The sequence below is a fragment of the Ceratotherium simum genome, chromosome 9 (genome assembly GCF_057802395.1).
Source record: "Ceratotherium simum simum isolate JZ-2026a chromosome 9, ASM5780239v1, whole genome shotgun sequence".
Taxonomy (NCBI): domain Eukaryota; kingdom Metazoa; phylum Chordata; class Mammalia; order Perissodactyla; family Rhinocerotidae; genus Ceratotherium; species Ceratotherium simum.
Window position 1 is genome coordinate 35,888,655 of NC_141908.1, and position 21,159 is coordinate 35,909,813.

The 21,159-nt window shown below is 33.7% G+C and overlaps 1 protein-coding gene across 11 annotated transcripts in view; it reads left to right on the forward strand.

Moving 5' to 3' along the window:
• GALNT13 (polypeptide N-acetylgalactosaminyltransferase 13) overlaps nucleotides 1-21,159 on the forward strand; it is a 919,989-nt gene that overhangs the window by 767,470 nt on the left and 131,360 nt on the right. For all 11 annotated transcript variants that reach the window (XM_087435225.1, XM_087435227.1, XM_087435224.1 and 8 more), the window contains one exon: nucleotides 9,849-10,029. In XM_087435225.1, coding sequence (XP_087291351.1) covers nucleotides 9,849-10,029 — 181 coding nt within the window. The remainder of the gene's footprint in view (nucleotides 1-9,848; nucleotides 10,030-21,159) is intronic.

The following is a 21,159-nucleotide window of genomic DNA, read 5'->3' on the forward strand; positions in this document are numbered from 1 at the left end:
TGATTATGACAATCTACGCTAATAAAAAAACTAATACTTTTTTTTGTAAATATGAGAAGCTAGACACTAATTTTCTTAAGCAGAATTACCTCATATTACGTAGGATTTTCAATATCCGGTTGGCTGCTTCGTGTTCTTCGTTTCTTGCCTGCTGCATTCATACATGTCATTTAAGCAGAAGATGGACGATTTCCCATAACACAATCAGGACTATGTGTTGCTCTGTTGATCTAAAGGAGAACTGGGAATTTCCACGATATCAGCAGTCCTAATAAGATGTGCAATAATGACAGGTAACAATTCTCCTGATGCCGGGAAATACAGTGGCCATAATGTGTGGTAATTCTGAAGATCAGAAAGCTCCCAGGTGAAGAAAGTTGTTGAAAGGCAAAAAGTGATAGTAGATTTTGAATTTCTAGTGTACATTTTAAAATGTTGGCATGTGTGTATTCGAGGTATCTCCACTATTCATTTTAACTGCCGGGAATGGGTGTTCGTGTTTGAGAGGAGTGGGAGACAAGTTAAAAAGAATCTATCTGTGACCACAACCAGCTCACCATACCTCTGAATACAATGGTTCATACACACACTGTCACAGTTCCCTTTCAAAACTGTTCCTCCACTTCAAATCACACCCAGTGTAAGCAAATCTTTCTGTGTTTCTGCTCTATTTTCTTCCTTTCTCCCTTCATAGTACTGCTCTCATCCCTCAATAATCCCCAGGAGTCACTTGCTAAATTTTTGGCAAAGGAGAAAGATAAACTGGGTTGGGAGACTTCCCTTAAAGAAACTTGTTTCAGGATCAGTATGGTAAGTCCTTTAGAAAATGATTAGGTATAAAAGGATCCATTTTGAATTTTGGGCTTTCAAGAAGTTCAGTTCTAAGTTAAGATGGAAAATACTTTGTAAGGGAAAGTATTTGATAAGGAATATTTTAGAAGCAAATTGATGGCATATATGAAATGGTATAGATTCAACTCAGAATTGTGTACATTTAATGCCAATGTGAAAATAAAATCTTCAAATTACTCTAATATATGACTATAGCTTGAAAAATTCTTTTGGAAAACAAAAGTGCTTTTGTGGTTTCCCTTATTTTTATACCATTTGCATTTCTAAAATAGGGGAACTCCCAAATCTGAGGAAAAAAACACATTGATTGCCTCATAAAAGTTTTGCAGTGTCATCTCTTATACTTTCTCCTGTTCAGAGAATGGTATTTGTACCCTGTACTTCTAACACAGCTAAAGTAAATTAAGCTTGCGTAAGGAGGAAGATATTGATTAAAATTTTGGAGAGTTTTATCATTCCTATCTAAAAATCTGATCTCTAAAAGTAATCATTTACTCTATATAAAGAAAGTAATCTGAATCCTAGAAATCTGGACGAAGAAAATTTAGCCATTATCAACCTCACTTTCTCTTCTTTTACATATGAATTTTCTGAGGACTCTCAAGATTAAGTGACTTGTTTCAAATTCTACAGTTTGTATTTATGTCAGGAATTCAGCTTTCCCATTTCAAATCTGATGCTTTCTTCTCTTTTCATACAAAATAATAATTCTGTTTAAACAAAACATTAAATTATCAAGTACTGGAAAGATTCCTCAGGTATGTTGAATCTGTAATCTCTGGCAACTCAGACTAACACTTAGAGGCCTCAGCAGCTTGATGTACAAGAGTCTTCATCTTGAGATGTTATGATGTATCAGGATATGACTCTAGCTCTAGAGACTTCTTCCAGATCACATAAATCTCCGCAATTACACTGTGAAGTAAAAACTAGGCCAAGAATCAAACCAATCATTAAAGAAGACATTCCTCCAGTCAAAATAACTATGAGGAATAACTGGCAAGTTTCATGTCAAGAATGAATAGAAAATGCCTACTGAGCCCCATGTACTTCCCCTTTTGAATACTGACTTCCATGCCTCTTGTGTTTATGACAACTTATCGAGGATCATAGTGCCTCCAGGATCTCAATGAAGGCTCTTTAGACTTTATTTGAATTGTAAGAATTAAAAGGTTCGTCATCAGTCTACTTGAGTATGTATAAACAAAGTGGAGAGTTGAAGTGCTGACAGGGATTATTTGAAACAAACGGTGAATATAGAATGAAATATTTTGAAAATTGAGTCATCAGTATCTTGTTTCAGTTTTCCCTTTGCCAGAACCAAGAAAATAATAGCATTTTTTCCTAATTCCATTTTATGATAGATACATTTTGTGTACACTGTAATTTTCCAGATTTCTGTATATGAATATTAATAGATCAATCAATCAGTCAATCAATATGTGTTGAGCACCAATATGAGCTAAACATTTTTTTAAACTTTGCAAACACCGATTTAATGACATATTTAAATTCTGATTTTTTTTCACTATATGTGAATTATTACCAATTTCAAAAAGTGAAATGTGATGCTTCTTCTCAAAGAAATAATAATGTGGTTGGAGAGATAAGATTAATGTATATATGAATAATATATATATATGTGTACACATAAATATACATATACACAAATGACATTTAACAAGATGACAAACTATATAGAATTGAGAGCTAAATGGGGTGGGGTGGTATAGAGGTAAGTAGTAAAGGCTATGAGTCAGTGAAAACTGAGATCAATGAAATCTAGTAGTTAAGAACTGTTTACCGGAAAAAAAAGTAAGTTGAGTCTAATAGGGAGGACATTATGATAAGAGAAAGCACATACATTAATCCTTAATTTTAATTAAGGATTAAAATTATGTCAATTTATTACATTCCTCTCTATTTCCATTGCCATCACTCTGGTCCAAGTCATTATCATATCTTTCCTAGATTAATGCAATAACCCCTTAATAAACCTCTCCTATTTGCTCCATTTCAATACATTTTTCACATAAAGGCTTTATGTGTATTGGTTTGCCTTAATCCTCACAACAAGCATCTGAGGTAGATTCTTCTAGTCTCTTATTATTACCTGAAACCTGAAGCAGAGAAAGATGAAGTAGCTGAGTTCACCCTGCTAGTATGAGGCAGAGCTAGGATGTGATCTCTGCAACCAGAGCCTACACACTCACGACCATTGTGCTCAGCGCTATACTGAGCCATTTGGTCTCTGCTGTACTGTTGTTGTTGTTAAGGCCATATTAAACAATGACTTTGTGCCAGAGACAGTATGTGTGTGGGTTGGGGGAGGGGGTAATATCAGTATAAAAACAAGCAGCTGCATGAATTTGGCACAACAGCTGTAAAATTAGAAACCATAGTAGCACCGGAACTGAGATTGCAAAGTTGGAGCTTATGAAGTTGATGAACCCTAATTAAAATGTCACTGATGTAGGTGCCAAAAAACATGAAAAGAATAATATATGTTAGTTAATTGTCTTCTAGCTAGGGGAAAAAAATCAAGTAGATAATCAAATGAGCAATGGGCATTTTACATTTTGATTAATAACCTTCTCCATCATCAAAAGACTCACAAAAATATCTGGGAAGAAGACAAGTAACTAGCTAGCTTCACTCTTCTGTGGATAAAAGGACAGTTTGTATCTTATACATGGCCAAATTTACTTGAAAGAGACATAATATGCAAATATTAATCTGTTAGAAGTCTAGAAAATAACAATCAGATGTGCTCTATGATACAAAGTACTTCGGACATCAGGTGTTTGTGTGGATGAGACATCATGTTTTCTTCAGTTTATACTGTTTGTTCAGACACTGTAAAATAATTTTAGAGGACAAAATGTAGTATTCTAATTGGAAACTAATTGGGTGTTCTTTTAAACTCCTCACTGTACCTAAACCCCCAGACTTTTGGAATATTGCAATTCCAAAAAAAGGCAAAACTCGCTAAGATTTAAATAAAATATTTTAAGAAGCAAGAATAAGCTGATAATGTGCAGATGTTGATTTCCCTGAATAAGAACAACAATGAAAGTAATATACAGATAACATTTCACTTCTTCCCATATGAAGTGTCAGGCATGGTGCTTGATACAATCTCATTAGTGTCTTAGGAAGTAGTTATTATTATCCCTAGTTTCCAATGGGGAAATTAAGGCCTTGAAGACTTAAATAGTTTTCACAAGTATACATAGATAATAAGTGACAGAGCCACTAGAAAAATTCTGTTTCCTTATTTCCAAGCCCAAGTTCTTACTGACTGTATCATACTTGTCCTTCTTTATTTTCTTCTTTCCTTTCTTTCTTCAGTCCTTCTAAAATATTTATTGAAGTACACTAAGAAAATTATCATGGTAGTCACTGGGGACTCCACTCAATCTGAGATCTTTTCACTTTAATATTTAACCATATAGTTTTCTGGGAACTGTTTATTTTTTAATTCTTTTACAGTACCCAAGTGTCTACTAAGTACACGGTAACTATTTGCTCAATATTTGATCCATTAAATGTTTTATTTTTATATTAACTAACTGGGTATTATCATGACCAGATATCAGCCTAATTAATGCATGATGTTATACATTCCTACCTTGATCTTTTCATTTTCATGCAAAATTTGGGGAGAGGCTTTACCTACGAAATGCAATATGAGTGTTTAGCCGCACAATCTATGATCACAGATGGCAATGGGAAAAGTAGTCACTTTATTCCAGGAGTCAGTAGACTATGGCTCACAAGCAAAAACCAGGGCACTATTCACTGAATTATGGAACAGCTGCCTTTACCTCTATTACCTCTCCTAAATGTATTTAAGAACTGCCTCCATCTCTGAGAGTCAAAGTCAGGGACAGGTTTTCCTTCTGCCTTGTAAATCAACAATCATTATTGCTTATGCCTATGCATATACACACAAAATCTCATTGCAAGTTAGGAGGATAACCAAAAATCAGCACTTTCGTATATCCTCACCTTTGCCTATTAGGAGGGAAAGGGGTGAGAGACCATTGGAACCCTAGGTTTAAAAGATTTCAAACTAGATATCATTCTCTTTTCTTTGTGCATGTTCAGGGCATAGAACCCATAAGCCTACAAACCAGGGTATGGCCAAGAAGTGACAGAGTAGAAGTAAAGTGCCCTCACTTATGCAACCACAGTAATAATAGTAATAATAATAATCCATATTTCCAAAAAGGCAAATTGGGAACCCTGAGGACGGTTGTCAATCACTGGTTTATAAGCAATGGGGCTTATTATATAGTCTGAATTTAGTGGAGTACAAACTTAAATGGTTTGATTTTTTTCTTCAATCATTGCTTCGTGCTCTGAAGAGTATTCCTTTCCAATTCTGATGTGATTTAGGACAATACTTTCAGTTATTAAAAATACTAGAAATTTTCAGTTTAAAGCTTTGATTTCATAAGCAATACATAGCTTACATTCCTTTCTCTTCCCAGGCCCATGCTGATAGAAGAGCTTGAAATGGGGAAGGGCAGGGTTTTCTGGGTTGCTACTCCCCCAGTGTATAGGGTCAACTTGGAGGGCTAGAGAAATGGCAAGTCTTATCTGATATCATGTTTTATGATGACTGCCTATTGTTGGCTTAATATGGTTCCGCTTGCCACGAATGGCCTCCATCCATATGACAGTCTTCTATACACGGTTTCATTGTTTTCTTAAAAGTGTTCTCAGCTTTATTTCCTATCCCCTCTGTCATCCAACGGCCTTTTGGAGAGGGAAATCTTAGTTTCTCTCCCGCCCGGTAAGGTCTCCAACTGTTTTTCTTAATGGTACATCTCCTTGCTGATCTGCCATATTGCTAGTCCAATAGCTCATTTTTTTCTCTTCTGTATTCCATGCTCTATAGAGTTGGGGAACCACTGAAGTCTTGTCCAGTTGTCCTCAAAGACCACTCCCTCCCAGGGTCACTGCATCACTAGACCTGTGAATTCTGCTGGAACAAGCTGTTCAATAAACCCCAACTCACTTTCAGGATTCTCTAGACCAGAAACGGTCACCATTTTACTAGGGTCATGTTTTCCCCATAAATGAGCCTTTCCCACAAACTCATTCACCATGTCCTGCTATGTTCTGATGGCAGCACCAGGGTAGTCTGCTGATTTATTGCTCAGCAAGTATTTAGCAGGGAATGAAATGCCAATCTCTCCTTCATTTATTAATTCCTCTATATGACTTGGATGAAGGAAGAAAGAAGCTCTTCATTCATGCCTAATCCATAGAAGAGGAGGTAAAGCTCTACTGCTAACACTGCATTCTATACACTAAAGAGATCTTAAATTTCCTCTCAAGTATAACATGTCATAGGATATTTCTTCTGAATTTGGGGCACCTTGCTGAATGGCCTGGGCACAGTACAAATACCTGAGTACTTTACTAAATCATGTTTGTGAGAGAGAGAGTGTGAGTTTGGCTAAATGGTTACTTTGATAACACATTAAAAATTAAGATTGTATCATTTAGCAACCTTGTTTGTCATAAACCATCAGCCATTTCTAATGTTTATTTGTGTGTTGTGTGTTGTGACCTCCAAAGAACTTCCTCAAGTCCCAAGTCGTGTGCAACAGCAGATGCGTATCGTTTCACTAGACTACTCTACCTAGGTTGATACTAAAAATATTTCCTTAAAAAATGCAATTTAAAATCCCCCCAAATTATATCTGTTTAAATCTCATCATTCTGCCAGGGATGCCTTTTTTTAATGATAATCTTAGTAGTTAATTTTGAGTTGTCCATTTTTCCATTCAACCAATATACAGTGACACCTACCATGTCACAAGCACTGGGCTTGTCTCTGGGGGTACAGCAATGGCTAGACACTTCCAGTACCCTTTTAGAATCTACATTCTAGTTGGGGAAAAAAGTGCATAGCTAAACAAATAAATAAGTAAATTGCAAAATGTGATAAGAAATGAAGGAAATAAACAGGGTGCTATTAAAGAAAATAACTGGGCTGGGGCACTTTAAATATGGTGACTGGGAAGATCTCTCTGATGAGGTGATGTTTCAGTGGAGATGAGAAGTATGTGAAAGAGGCAGTCAGGTGAAAGGCTCACATAATTGTAGCCCAGGTATAGGGAAAGCATGTGTTGAGGGTTTGTATGTGAAAGAGAGTATGTGATTTGTTAGTCTAGGAAATGACAGAGCACCAACATCACCAGTGTTTATTGACAGAGAGAGAGAATGGTGTAGGGTCTTAGAGGCCCTGCTAAAGGATTTAGTTTATATTCATAGTGCAACTCCCTGCACTATTTAAGCAGGGAAGTAAAATGAAATGATTAAATTTTTAAAAGGCCAGTCTGATTTCTCAGTACAAAACAAATTATAGGAGAGCAACAGTGAAAGCAGCAAGACAATTGAGAATCTATGGCACTTGACAGACAAGAGACGTTGGTGACTAGGACAAGGAGAGTAGCAGTGGAGACAGAGACAGATGGATATACTGAGAATTGTTTTATAGGTAGCACCACCAGGAGTTGTTAATGGAGTGAATATAAGTGATGAAACAAAAGGAGAAATCAATGATGACTTCTAGGGTTTTTGTTTTGTTTTTTGGATTGACCACTTGGATGAATGGTGGCACTGTTTATTGTTAATTTAAAAAAAAAGACTGAAAGAAAAGAAAAAAAGACCTGACTGATAAGGTGGGGATGAATCAACAATTCCACTTCGGACACATTTATTTGGATGTCTCTGAGACATGGAAGAGGTGATATCAAGTAGATGTTTGGATACACAAGTCTGGATCCCAGAGGAGAGATCTGAGCTCAGATGTCACTGTTGAGGCTGTGAGATTCAGATCGTATGTAAAGTAATAAGAATCAATAAGACCACCTAGAGAATGAAGCAAGAAAGATGAAGGCCAACATTTATATAGAAATTTAGAGTGAAAATGCTTAAACAGTGAGGTAGTAGGAGGGAAAGCAAGAGAATCCAAGAAAGGAGTCTACTAGACATTCATCGAGGGAAAAATTTGTGATTTTCACCATAGCAATTTTGGGGGAGTTGCAGAAATAAACAGCTTTTCACAATGAGTAGAAAAATGGATAAAAATAGAGGAAGGGAAACAACATATATCAATAAAAATGTTATGTTAATTTACAGTAAAGGGAAACAGAAAAATGAGATATGTTGGATGGGAATATTGACCAAGGGATGGTCCAAAGGGACCAACTTTTTGTTGCATTTTGTAATTTTTTATTTGTTTATCTATTTTTTAATCAATTTGAAAGATAGGAGATTTTAGGAGATATTATGTGAAGATAGATATAATCTAGTAATGAGACAAATGATTGATGTTTCAGGAGAAAGTCAAGGGGAGGACCAAACCAGTGAAGTCCTTAAGACAGACTTAAGGGATATGATCTAGACTGACATACAAGTATTGATTTGTCTTTGATAGGGGAAGGATCAACTTCCTCCATTTTAATAGGAAGGCAGAAGGTAAAGATGTGTGTATTTACAAGAAGGTTTCTAGATTTTGTGCTAGAAAGATGAGAAAGTTACCAATCAATTAAATACTTTGATTATTAAAAAATGAGCTATCCTGTCTTTTGAGGAGAATGGTAAATTCCATTCTTTTTTATTGCCCCATCATTTCAGTGTTGGGTTGGACCTTCTTTTCTGTTAGCGTTACACTGTTTAAACAGTTAGAAAATGAGAAAGAATAAATTGCACATATAATGCGTAAACCATTGTTGATGAATATAACTTACTATTTAGCATCTTTTGTCTTCTGGTGACAACGAATGTCTCTTACTGCTACCGAAGCCCAATAGCAGCCCTCTTCGAAAATGGATATTACTTGAGGGATCAGTTGGAGAAAACTTTATCTTGCAAAAGAAGCAACTCTCATTAAAATAAGAAATGTTAGTTACAATATAAAATGAAGTCCTTCCAACTACATGTAGCGATAACTATGACTTTTATTTATTGGGATAAAAAGCCTGTAGCACATATATAAGATATTACATGTACGTAATAAATATATATGAGTGTGTACAACATATGTATATATAGTATCTATATATAACATATATAACATGTTATATATATGTAACATATATATGACACACACATACATATGTATAACACACACATACATGCTATTAGTATAACCTATGGCTATACAGTATAATTTTATAGAAATAAATGTTTTATGAATACTTAATACCTAGCCTCAACTACACAGTAAATCTAGGACATCAAGAAACATATGGTGTATGTTTTCCAAGAGTTCATAGTTTTAAAGGAGAGATAGTGAAGTAAACAATTGCTTATAATATAGTGTAATTAGTTCTTCATGAAAGCATGTTTAAAGTACAAAAGTCACATAATACTAAACCTCCCCACAGAGCTTCCTAGAAGAAATGATCTTGGAGGTGGACTTTGAAGGATGTGTAGATGTTGAGCAGATGTAAAGGAGCTCCAGCACATTTTAATAACAATAATAACATATCCAAAGGCGTAAGATACAGGGGATATTGGACAGCTGAGAATTTATATTCATTTAAAATTCCAGATGGATGGAGTATAATAGGTTGATTTTTCTGCAAATCAAATTTAGTTATTGACCATTGCATCTAATATGTATAAATTCATTCATTCATAGCAGATTTTGGTACCAAATATCTATTAAATAGCAATTAGGTTAACTACTAGAAACTGCAAGTTAGGCAGTCTAATAAAAGCACACGAAAATAATTGCTTCATCTAACTTCCATGATTCCAGTGGTACAATAATTAAATATATCAAGCTGTTCCAAATTAGAATCCTTTGCCAAACTTAAGTATACTAGTTCTAAATTTTGTATCCATTTGATGTTTGCTTGAACCATATACGATCTGAAGATTTGGCCTTAGTTAGCCTCAGTTGCTTCTCAGATATTTTTACTGCATTATCTACAATGAGTCCTTTACAATAATTGCTCTTTTCCCAGATTTGGCAATGTGGAGGCTCATTGGAGATTGTGACTTGCTCCCATGTTGGTCACGTTTTTCGGAAGGCAACTCCATACACTTTCCCTGGTGGCACTGGTCATGTCATCAACAAGAACAACAGGAGACTGGCAGAAGTTTGGATGGATGAATTTAAAGATTTCTTCTATATCATATCCCCAGGTAAACAATTCTGACATTTTTCTTCCTCTGCAGGGGGAAATAAAATTTTAAACACGCTGAATATGTGTTTTGTTATTGCTGCTATTCTACTAGTTTAAATAAAATGTTATCACCATAATATTGCAGAAAATTCTGTTTGAGAAAGTTGTACTAAGAAGTCAATTTTCACCTAAAATGAGAAAGACTACTCTTATCTCGAATCCCTAAATATTCTTTTTTATTTGCTTCTTTTTTGGCACAAGTATTATGCTAGAAAAACAGAACAAACAATACACAGAGAGATCCAAACATGTATCGGCTCAATTTAAGAAAAAAATTTTTATTAAGAGAAATGGGCCTTTATTTCCTTGTTTCGCAAATAAAGCTGGCTGAGTTGGTTAGAAATTTTGTTAATATTTAAACAGAGATGTTTTCTACTGCCTTATTTTCTTAAATATCTGAGTAGGGAAAGATTAAATGATTTCCTACAGAAACAAGATGGAAAGTTATGCAGATATTAAAATTTATATTTTTAAAGAATATTTAATGACATAAATTAGTCATAAATAGATACATGAAAAAGTATAATAAGGTATAATAAAATGTTATCCTACTTTAGTCACAGAGAAGGATAGTTATGGAAATAGAAGCAAATGTAGGCCATCACTGGGTGATGGGATTATGAGTAATTTCATTCTTTTCCTTACACTTTTCTATGTAAATTAAAAAAAATTTTTTTAAGTATTTACAGAAGTCATTAAAAAAGAAAAAATAAAGCATCATGAGAAAATCTCATTACTGGGTTGTATGATTATGAATGATTCCACTCTTTATAATTTTCTAGAATTTCTCCAACAGCCGTATTACTTATTTAAAAAAAAAAAAAACTCACATATTGTTTTTTAAGGGGAAAAAAAAAGACATTATTAGAAGATATAAACAAGAGGAAGACACAGGGTTACCTTCAAGATCTTGCCTTCAATATAAATAACATATATAGTGTAATATATCTTTATTGATAAAATAATTTTTAATGTTCTACTTTTGATAGTTTAGGCCTTATGGTCATCAATGTTATTATTATGTAACACATAAGAACAACCACAGAAATCCATGCCCACATCTTCTTTCCTACATTATAATCCATTACATGGATTAAAAAAGCCAGCATGGGTTCTAATTGACATGCTCTGGTTTCTGAAAGTATATATAAGGCAATGAAAGCTCTTCTTTTATAGATGAAGAAGGGAATGAGCAGTATGAACTTTCTTATTAAGATCCAGTTTTACTCTATAGAAAAGAAAAATGACAGCAACATATGTGTAAATGTGTGATTAGGAGGAGTTTTCCACATGTTTTCAAGACTCTTCTATGTCAAGAAGCTTTTGCCAGGAACACTATTTCACGCATAGATGTATTTCTCTTTACAGTAGAAACCCAGTCCAGATGTTCACCGAGTTCAGTTCAGCAAGAGCATATAAAATTCACAGTGAGGCCATGACATTTATATAACCTTTTCGTTTTCTTTTGATGATACTTTTTGAATTCAAATCATTACTTGTAAAACATATAACCTCAAATATGAAGAGAGGAGTGATGGAAGAAAGAAATGTGTTATGTGTTATTGTATGCAATGTACATTCAGGAATATAAGTAATTGAGAATAACTGTAACTATATTTATTATATTCACTCATGGTGAATATTATTTGTAAAAAGTGATGTGTTAGTCTTGTATGTAATTTCCCATTGAGTGAAAAAGGCAGATAAATGGCAGAACCATTTCTCAAACTGTAATGAAATGACAAGCTTTAGAGTTTAAAGGGTGAAAAAGTATGCCTACTATCTGGAACTAATGACTCTATGTTGCTCAACAGGGACTGTTTATATATTCTGGAAAGTGTAGTTTTTATATTACAGTAGATATCATTTGGAAGGTTATTGTTCTTATAAAATGGACTCATTTAAATCTATAAAGATACTTTGTAAGGCAGAAAAAAGAACATTTGGGGAATATGCTGAAAATATCTAGCAACTTCCTAAGGGAAATTTTTGCTTCTATATGTCTCAGAGACAGTCAGCTTTGCTGAGCATGGAACCTGCCTGCTGTAGTGTGGGCAAAGAGAGAACAACAACAACACAAAACAATAAATTGCTTCTCAGTGGAAAACAAAGGAGGAAGTCAGTGGAAGCTAGAGTTGGATGCCTAAAAACAATTCTAGCACTGGGCAGATTTCAGATCATCCAAAAACAGATAAAGTCACTTGTATCGGGGAAGTCAAGAATCTGTTTATATGGTGTCAAGCCTTTTTTGAGTGAGTAACTATCTTAGTCATTACTGATAATTTCTGATACTCTTAAAATCAAAATCATGGATTTCTTTGCTATCATCTAGAATTGTTGGGTTTCTATTTTTCATCTCCTTGGGTAAAGAGTAAGTTTATAAAGAAAGAAGTTGGTGTGGGGGGAGAATGGAGGGATACATGCATGCACATTTACACTTAGAATTATATCCTTTACTACAATATACATACACAAATACACACACAAACATATTTATGAAAAATTCTAAAAAGTTTGTATTGAGTTCTGTTTAATTCTCTAGAACCTCCTTAATAATCTGGCTAAGGAAGTTGTTATGGTTCTTTCTAGAAGCACCTCTGTGTATCCATTAATTTGTCCAAGACGTTTTGTGAGGAGACTCTCATTTTTTACACCAGGGCTTCTATAACTGAATCTTATTTTCCACTTATGCAGTTGTTCAAAATGCAATCTTTAAATACTGAGCCTTTATGAGTTGAATTCTGATAACTTTGCTTCCTTTCAATATGCTCTATAAAATATTGCCTATTTACTTTGTTGTTTGGTTTCAGGGACGCTTCAGCTCTGTCTTGAACTAACTGGGTATTCTTTCTCTCTTGAAAGTTGTATTCCCTGTAGTTTTGATACCATGGCCAATCTATTATTACTATGTATCACATTGTTTTATTTTTATTACTTGTCTCTATATGCAAAGTAGTTCAGAGACTTGTAATTACAGTGCTGAGCAACTTTCCTGTCACTTTGCAGTCCTTGAAAAGAATGTGTTGAATAATTAGAAGAATCAATAAATAACTAAATGAATCAATGAATTTTAAAAGGGAGCCACTTTTGTTTCTTTTTTACTACTGAATTCTCCATGGATGTCTGGTCTACACCAGGGAGTCTCTTCACAAGAATTGCAGCAAATCAGAAGCCTTTGTCGCACTTCTCTGATCCAACTCCTGATTAAGGACCAACTGATAGAAGAGAGGTGAAGGGTGCTCTTCATGTATCTGCAGTATCATTCCTCTGAGTTTGCCGTCAAGAAGGTTCCATTGGCTTACTTGCATGCTTAGGGTTTTATGATCCCACCATAATCAGAGGCACACACAGTAATATAATCTTACCTTCCAGGACTAATATAAAAGTCTAACACACAATTTAAGCAGACAATAACATTCTCTAATAGAGCAGCATAATACAAGAGCCCATAAACTTAAAATAAGATTACTTTTACACATGTTGATTTTTATTTTTCTCATGACCCCCATTAATTTAAAGTTAAAATGAGACGTATAATAACTACACGTGTGAATTACTTTTATCTGATTTTTTTCAAAATATCTCCTAATTGTCTTGGCCTATGCGCATTAGCCATTGGCAATATTGATAGACTTGGGAGTGTCTAATTATGTTTCCTAAGTGGGTATATGAACGGGGAGCAGAAATACTTTGAAATAGTGTTGAAGAATACATTTTCAACATTTGTTTAGTTTGCTTTTTGGCTGTCTTTTTAAGGATGCAAATACTATAGCATCATTGATTTTTAAAGCCCTGCAGGCCTTTAAGGGCTGAGGCAGTTTTTACTAGCAATTGGGCTGTTTCAGCTTGAGCCGATCTGATTATCCTACCAAATCCTTTGAAATGAAGTGATGTAAGCAGGACCACTCTTCACAGAACACCCCATTGCAAATGGCAACATTTTTTTTCCCTATTGATCACAGGTATAAAGCTTAAGAACTTTAGAGTAGAGTGTAGTCATAACACTAACCATATATTTGAAGTGCTGGCTGTTCTATAAATATTGATTTTCTTATCTTTGGGGAGGTCGATTTCTAACTGTGTATCAATTGTCATGGTGATTAGGAGCAGGTGTCCTTATATACCCTCCAATTGTGCTTCTTCCTTTTCTTAATGGATAGCTTGTGTCCTTGTTTTGAGCAGAAACAAATTGAAAATAAAATTTAAGGACTCCCAAAACATACCCTTAAAGGTATTTATATGTAACTGGGAAAACAGCTTGTTTTCGTTTGGCAATATTGTAGTATCTTGATCTGTATTCCAGGTAAACAGAAACCAAACATTTAGAGAAGGATCCTTGAACTTATTTTGAAGGTTAACTCTCTATTTGTTAACCTTTTAAAAATGCTTTAGAAAAATCAGCTGATCAAAAGTAGCCTTTGTTAGCAGCATCTTTGAATTATTATTAAAGTTTAAAGCCCATATTCATTTCTAGCTCTTGAAATTTGTATCTATAAAATACAAATGTTTTGCAGCATGCTGTTTTTTTTTTAAAGATACAATATTTAATAACTAGCCCTTTGAGTGAAAGTACTAATTTCTTTTATAAGTCATAAAAATATGGTTCCAGGATGGTTTCATAAGCACAGGTTTTAATGTTTCCAGCAAAATGTGCAGCATGCGTATATTTTTTTTTAATAATCCAGGAAAATTAGTTTTTGGTTGGGTTCGCATGAATTCATCTGAAAAGAATATGGCACCTCTGAAAGTAAGGTACATTTGTACCTATGAATTTTGAAGTTTATTATTAAATAAACGCTTTTCAGCAGCATCAACCATGGTATCACTGAGTGAATATGATATTATGAGGAGGAAATTCTAAATCAATTTAATATGCTGTATTGTATTAACATAATTCATTTATCTGTGTGATACCTAGAAATGCTAAATGATACAGTAAGGGATGACAGCTATATTCAATGTTGTTGGTATAGTGGACAGACAACTGCTTTTCCTTGCTACAATCAAACACTTTCGAAATCTTTAATTCTCTAAGGCATTAGGTCAATTTTTATTGTTGGTATTTTTATTGGTATTTTATGGATATTTATTTGAATTTTTATAATAATGAGACTACCTTGCTTCTGTCTTCATTTGGTAAGTATTTATTAAATTCTTGATCTGCACTATGCCAGGTAGGGCATAAAAACACAGAAAAGATGTTGCCTTTGCCTTTAAAGAGTGAACTGTCCACATCATCACATTTCATTGGTTTAAAGGAAAAATAAAATTAAGTGCTTAGTACACGGGGAACACACTGTCAAGAGTTAAAAGGGATACTAGTGTGAATTGCCTTTATTTTCCTTGATTCCTACTTCTCACTCACAAACTTCAAAATCAAATGATTCTCCAAGTCTTTTTTGTTGTACCTGCTAACTTGTCTCAAATCCATTCAGTTGTCCTCATTCTCACGCTCATCCTGCATCCAGATAACCTCCTGATTGCCCTGATGGGTCTTCCCTGCCTCAGAGCTTGTCCACTTTTCACCCATCTTTATAGGGCTGCTGGAGGACCTTCCTGAAACTGAATCTCGTTTCATCTCTCACTTACCTAACAACCTTTTAATAACTTAACACAAAGTCAAAAATCCGGAATGCGGCCAGCGAGGCCCTGTGTGATCTGGTCCTTGCCCAGCTTCCCAGTCTTTCGCCTGTGCTTTCAACCCTAGCCTTCCACATGCCAGCCATGCGGGACTGTACTCAGCTCCACAGCTCAACGTGCTCACTCCTGCTTTTAGGTTTTTGCATATGTATACAACAGTATTTGATGAGTTAATGAATGCTGCCACCTCTGCATAAAATAACATCAGCATCCACCTGCGTTCATCATTCATATATCAGGTTTGATAGAATTTCCCCCAGAAACTCCAAAACCTCCCTGTACTTCCCCCATTGTAGCATTTCTGCGTTTTAAAGTATTTCTTCCCTCCACTACGCTTTGTGAAGAAAGGGACTATAACTGTTTTTTAAATTTGTTTGTTTGGTTTTATTTTTAGAGTTCATGAGCTCAAATTTGGTTTTTTTTTCTTATTTTATTACATTTGTCAGAGGCAAATAAAATATATGTTTCAATCACTACCGCTATGTGCTCCTTCCCCAAAATAACCCTCTGTTAAGCGTTTGATATGTATCCTTCAAATCCTTTTCCGATGCATTTGTGTACATATACAGATATATACACATATATAAGTAAATGAGATCATGTAATTGGTACTGTTTTGATTTCCTTTCTTTTCACTTAATAATATGTCCTACAGTGCTTTACATATAATTCAAATAGGATTATATCATTCCAATTTGCAGCTAAATAGTATTATATTGCATAGGTATATCAAAACTTATTTAATCATACCAATATTGCCAAACATTATTCAGGTCTGCTATTATAAAAAAAATTACAGAAACATTCTTGAAACAACATCGTTGTGAACATGAGAGGGTATTTCTGAAGAATGTAGTAGCATTAAGAAAGAGAGCTCTGGTGGCAAACCTCCTAGATTAGTTCAAATCTTGGCTCTATGTAACTCCTCTGTATTTCCTTAACCTCTCTGTACTTAGTTTCCTTACTATAAAATGGGAATTATAATAACAGGGCCTTCCACATAGAGTTTTTTGAGACTTAAATGAAAAAAGATATATAAAGCACTTGGAACAATGCCTGGCAAACACTAAACACTCAGTTAGCATTAGATATTTCTGTTATTATTAGCCAGATATATTCATAGAAGTAGATTTATTAGACCAATGGATACATACATTTATATTTTGGTAGATATTTTCAAAACTTCCATCCAAAAAGACTGTAACCATTAACACTCCCACCAACAGTGCTTGAGCATTTACAGTATAGTATCAACACTCTAGATTTTCAATCCTTTTTGTTTTTTTGTGTTTGTATATATGCATATATTTACTTATATTTGCATATATATTTACGTATATATCCAATTTCTTTTCTCACATCACTACTAGGAATGAACATCTTTTGCTGTTTTTTGTTATTTGAATTTCTTTTTTTCATTCATATCCTTTGTTCATTTTACTGTCGCATATCTTTTGCCCTTTTATATATTTATAGATCTTTATGTATTCTGGTAATTAAACTTTTGTCTGTTATATACATTGCAAGCATTTTCTCCCAGACTATTACACATGTCGTAACTCAATTGATATACAAAAAGATATTTAAAAACAGAATTTAATTGTTGAAGTAAAATCTGTCTATCTTAGCCTTTATGACTTTTAGGATTATTTTTGGTTAAAACAGTCTCCCCTAAGCCTAACACATTTTAGGTGCCCCCGAAATATTCATTAAATGATTTAGATTTGGGCTGAGCAAAATGAATGTGATTTTATTTTAAGTAGTCTGTGATCTCTCTGGGCAATAATCATGAGCAGAATGCCAGAATCAGATGACTCTCCATATGTAATGTATTATTATCTTTATCCATGGAACATAAATAAACGTATCAGCTATAACATTTATAATTTTAAATAAATATATTAATATGATTATATCAGTTCCCATTACAGTATTCTTTCCAAGTATCTTGAATTGTATTCATGGTCCATAAAGTTAGTAAGCAGATGTAAAAATAATATTTATTGAATATTACAAAAATATTGAATTTGAACAGTAAGGGTGGATCATTTTATATCCTTAGAGTCTTTGATTAGTAATTCACAACTATTTCAGATAATTAACTTCTCAAATAATTTTATCATTATCAAATCTGGGTAGTTTCAAAGTATTTCTAGAGTGAATAAACATAACTTAAATTCTAGTATAGATTTATTCACAGAATAATCACTACCTTCTGGAGTTTAAATACCCAAATTATTCATACATTTAGTTTTTGCTTCTCCTTCAAAGAAAACATGTATAGCTCTGGTCTAATCATTGTGTGTATGTGTGTCTGTGCAACGAATGCAATATTCTGAAGTTTCCAATTAGTAAATTCTGCCCTAATTTGATCAGACAGGTCATGATTACTTTTCATTTCCTTAAGGCTTGTTCAACTGGTCAAAATAGGAAATTTCAATATTTTTCAAATTGGTGCAAAGGATCAAGAACGTGTAAGATGCATGAATATTTACTGTCAGGAGTTGGCTGAGAGTTTTTTTTTACGTAAGAGCATTAAATATGAATCCAACTTGACTCAGGTGCACACAGAGGCTTTATCATAGCTGCTTTCTTCTTGTCATCTTCAGAGTGCCTTAATTTCATTATTTAATTTTAGCATAACTAAAATTGAACAGTTTAAAAATTATATAATCAATTACATTACATTTTATTTCTAATTCTTAACTGAATTGAGTGGATCACTCTGACACTCAGCAGCAGTCATTTACATCAAGTTATTGGTGGTCAAGTAGTTACACATTGCAGATTTCTTATTTCTAATACTCAGGCTAAGTCCCCAGCATTAGATGTTCCTGGTGGCTTATCTTCTCCTGGATTCCTAGGTTATCGTCATCTTTTAGCTATTTTAAATAAAATATGAGTTCAATTCTGGAATTACTTAGTTACATATATTCTCAGGAAAGTGAGTGGAGTCAAGGATAACTTTTAGAGAATTAGGAAACCCAGTGTTTTCTAGATCCAATAATGATAGAAGGTGGATTAATTCCCAGATGTGCTAAGTTGAGGCTCTTTAAAATAGTCCCTTGCAAAAACAAAACAATCATGCACTTGCCTACCAGACATTAAACTCTAATGACAGATTACCTCAGCATCCTAATAATTTATACTCCCTCGGAAATAGCTTTCCTTAACATATTAACACAAATTACATAGAAAATAAAAATTCTATTTGTAGTAGTTATCTTTATCCATTGGGGTTATGAGTTGAAGAGAGCTTTGCAGCAAGTCCTTGGTAGATAGGAATGCTGGACAATGGATATAGACCAGGATGAAAAGGTGCTTTAGGGAGACAGGCTGAGGGTTTTGCAAAGGGGAGGAGAAATAATTTCTGAAAAGATAGGATGCCTGTTTAACAAATAGGCTTTGTTATAAATAATTTTATGAGAAGCAGCATTAATATGGAGTAGTTACTGTTAATGTGGAATTAATTATCAACGCCTAAGAGCAGGTGGCCTCCATATTGATAACTGTCTGGCTATGAACCACCTGATGTGAAAGCTCCACTTTAGACCATGGGAATGCATACGCATGGATTGATTAACACATGGTCAGTGAGCTACTAGTTCTATATTAATTGTCTAGAAATATTCATGTTTTAATTGCAGGAGACATGAGCTAAAATTAACAGATTGTTATATTTTACAAATAGATTAAAAGTGACAAAATCATGAAGGACTCAGATTAGCCTTTATCTTTGGTTAGTTTGGTTCAGCAAGTAAATTTTAAATTATATATAATATTATAAATTTGAATTAAGGTGTATTCTAAACATACTGAAAAACTGATAAAATGTATCAAAGCTAAATCTTTCCAAATTATATGGTTGAAAATAAGATAAATGAAGTTATAGTGATGGTACTGAAAGTTATTCTGTCAGAATTGTCATTACTAAATGAGCTCCAATATGAAATCATTTTAATTTTTTAAACTGTTTTATATTATAAACTTTGTACATTCTTGGCGCAACATCTCCGTTGTTAAAATTTGAAAACTGATCAATTAGGGATTTTGCACAACTTAATTGAGGAAATACTATTAGTTCAGCATAATTTAATTAAGTATGTTTTCCAGAAATATTCTTATTGGAATTAAAGAATGTAGATCCCAAGTGTCTGAAAAGTTATTTAATTGATCAAAATGAACACCAGATTTAATATATCTACATATAACTAGCCTTTGATCTATGTTATATAATCAACAGTGGAAGGAAGGGGGACTATGGGAAATTAGGTATGAGAGCATGCAGCTTTTTACTAAAAGAGGCTATTATGCGGAAGAGCTTAGACGTTTGCACAGATTCAGAAGATAAGAAATTACAAAGAGACAATTTTAAGTTCTAGATCAAGAAGCTTTCCAGAAATATAATGAATTGATTTGCAATGCAATGAGCTACTTCTCTCTCGAAATATTCAAACAGAGGCTAGATGTCTGTCTTTTAAGGATGTTCTTATGAGAATTAAATGAGGTTGGATTTTATTTCTTATCAGATCTTTCTAACTCTAAAATTCTACCATCAGAGAAACTTATGTACCCATCAATAAAAACACATTATATTTATTAGCCCCTGGATTAATATTGAAAGGAAACAGATTTCAACTCAACATAGAAAACTTCTAATGAAGAAATTCCCCAACCAGGAGACAGGAAACCTTGAAGAAGTGTGACGGTATATCCTTATTTGCTTGGGATAGTCATGGTGCATGCCTGTTATCTGTGGATAATTATTCATAGCATCCCCCTTCACTCACAACAGTGTCCTGATTTGAACAATAAAATACTTGGTCATTCTACTTATAAGGCATCGAGTATACTGTATGTGGAAGTGACTGTGTTTGGAAGGGGCTAAGTGGACTGACAGAGATAGCAATCATCATGGCATTGAGTGGGAGGGAGACTTCTATTCAGGCGCTTGTCTTACCAAAATCTAGAGAAAATCCATTAAGTCTTTTAGGTTTTTGGACCACCAGTTTTCAAGTAAATTCTCTAGTTCAGTGACCTCTGACACCCAAAATAAATGCCCTTCCTTAATTTAAAGACATAATTAATTTAAAATAAGCTATCTCTTTGGAGATAAAATTATATCACTAGTTCTGATTCCTCTTGATAATTTATTTGCCATCATCGTCTTATTAATTTGTGTGATTGTAATAGGGTTACTTTTTCGTTATTTTTATATATACTAAGTTTAAACTTTAATTTACAAAATAGAGTATAAACTTATTCAATTTCTTGGTTATACCCAACATAAAAGAAAAACTCTAGAAAGATTAAATAAAGTACTGATTTACGTATATTAGATATAGATATATAATATATGTAATAATATAAGAATATGTATATTTTTCCACATAAAATGTATTTATATATACACATACATGTATTTATATACATATATTTATATACACAC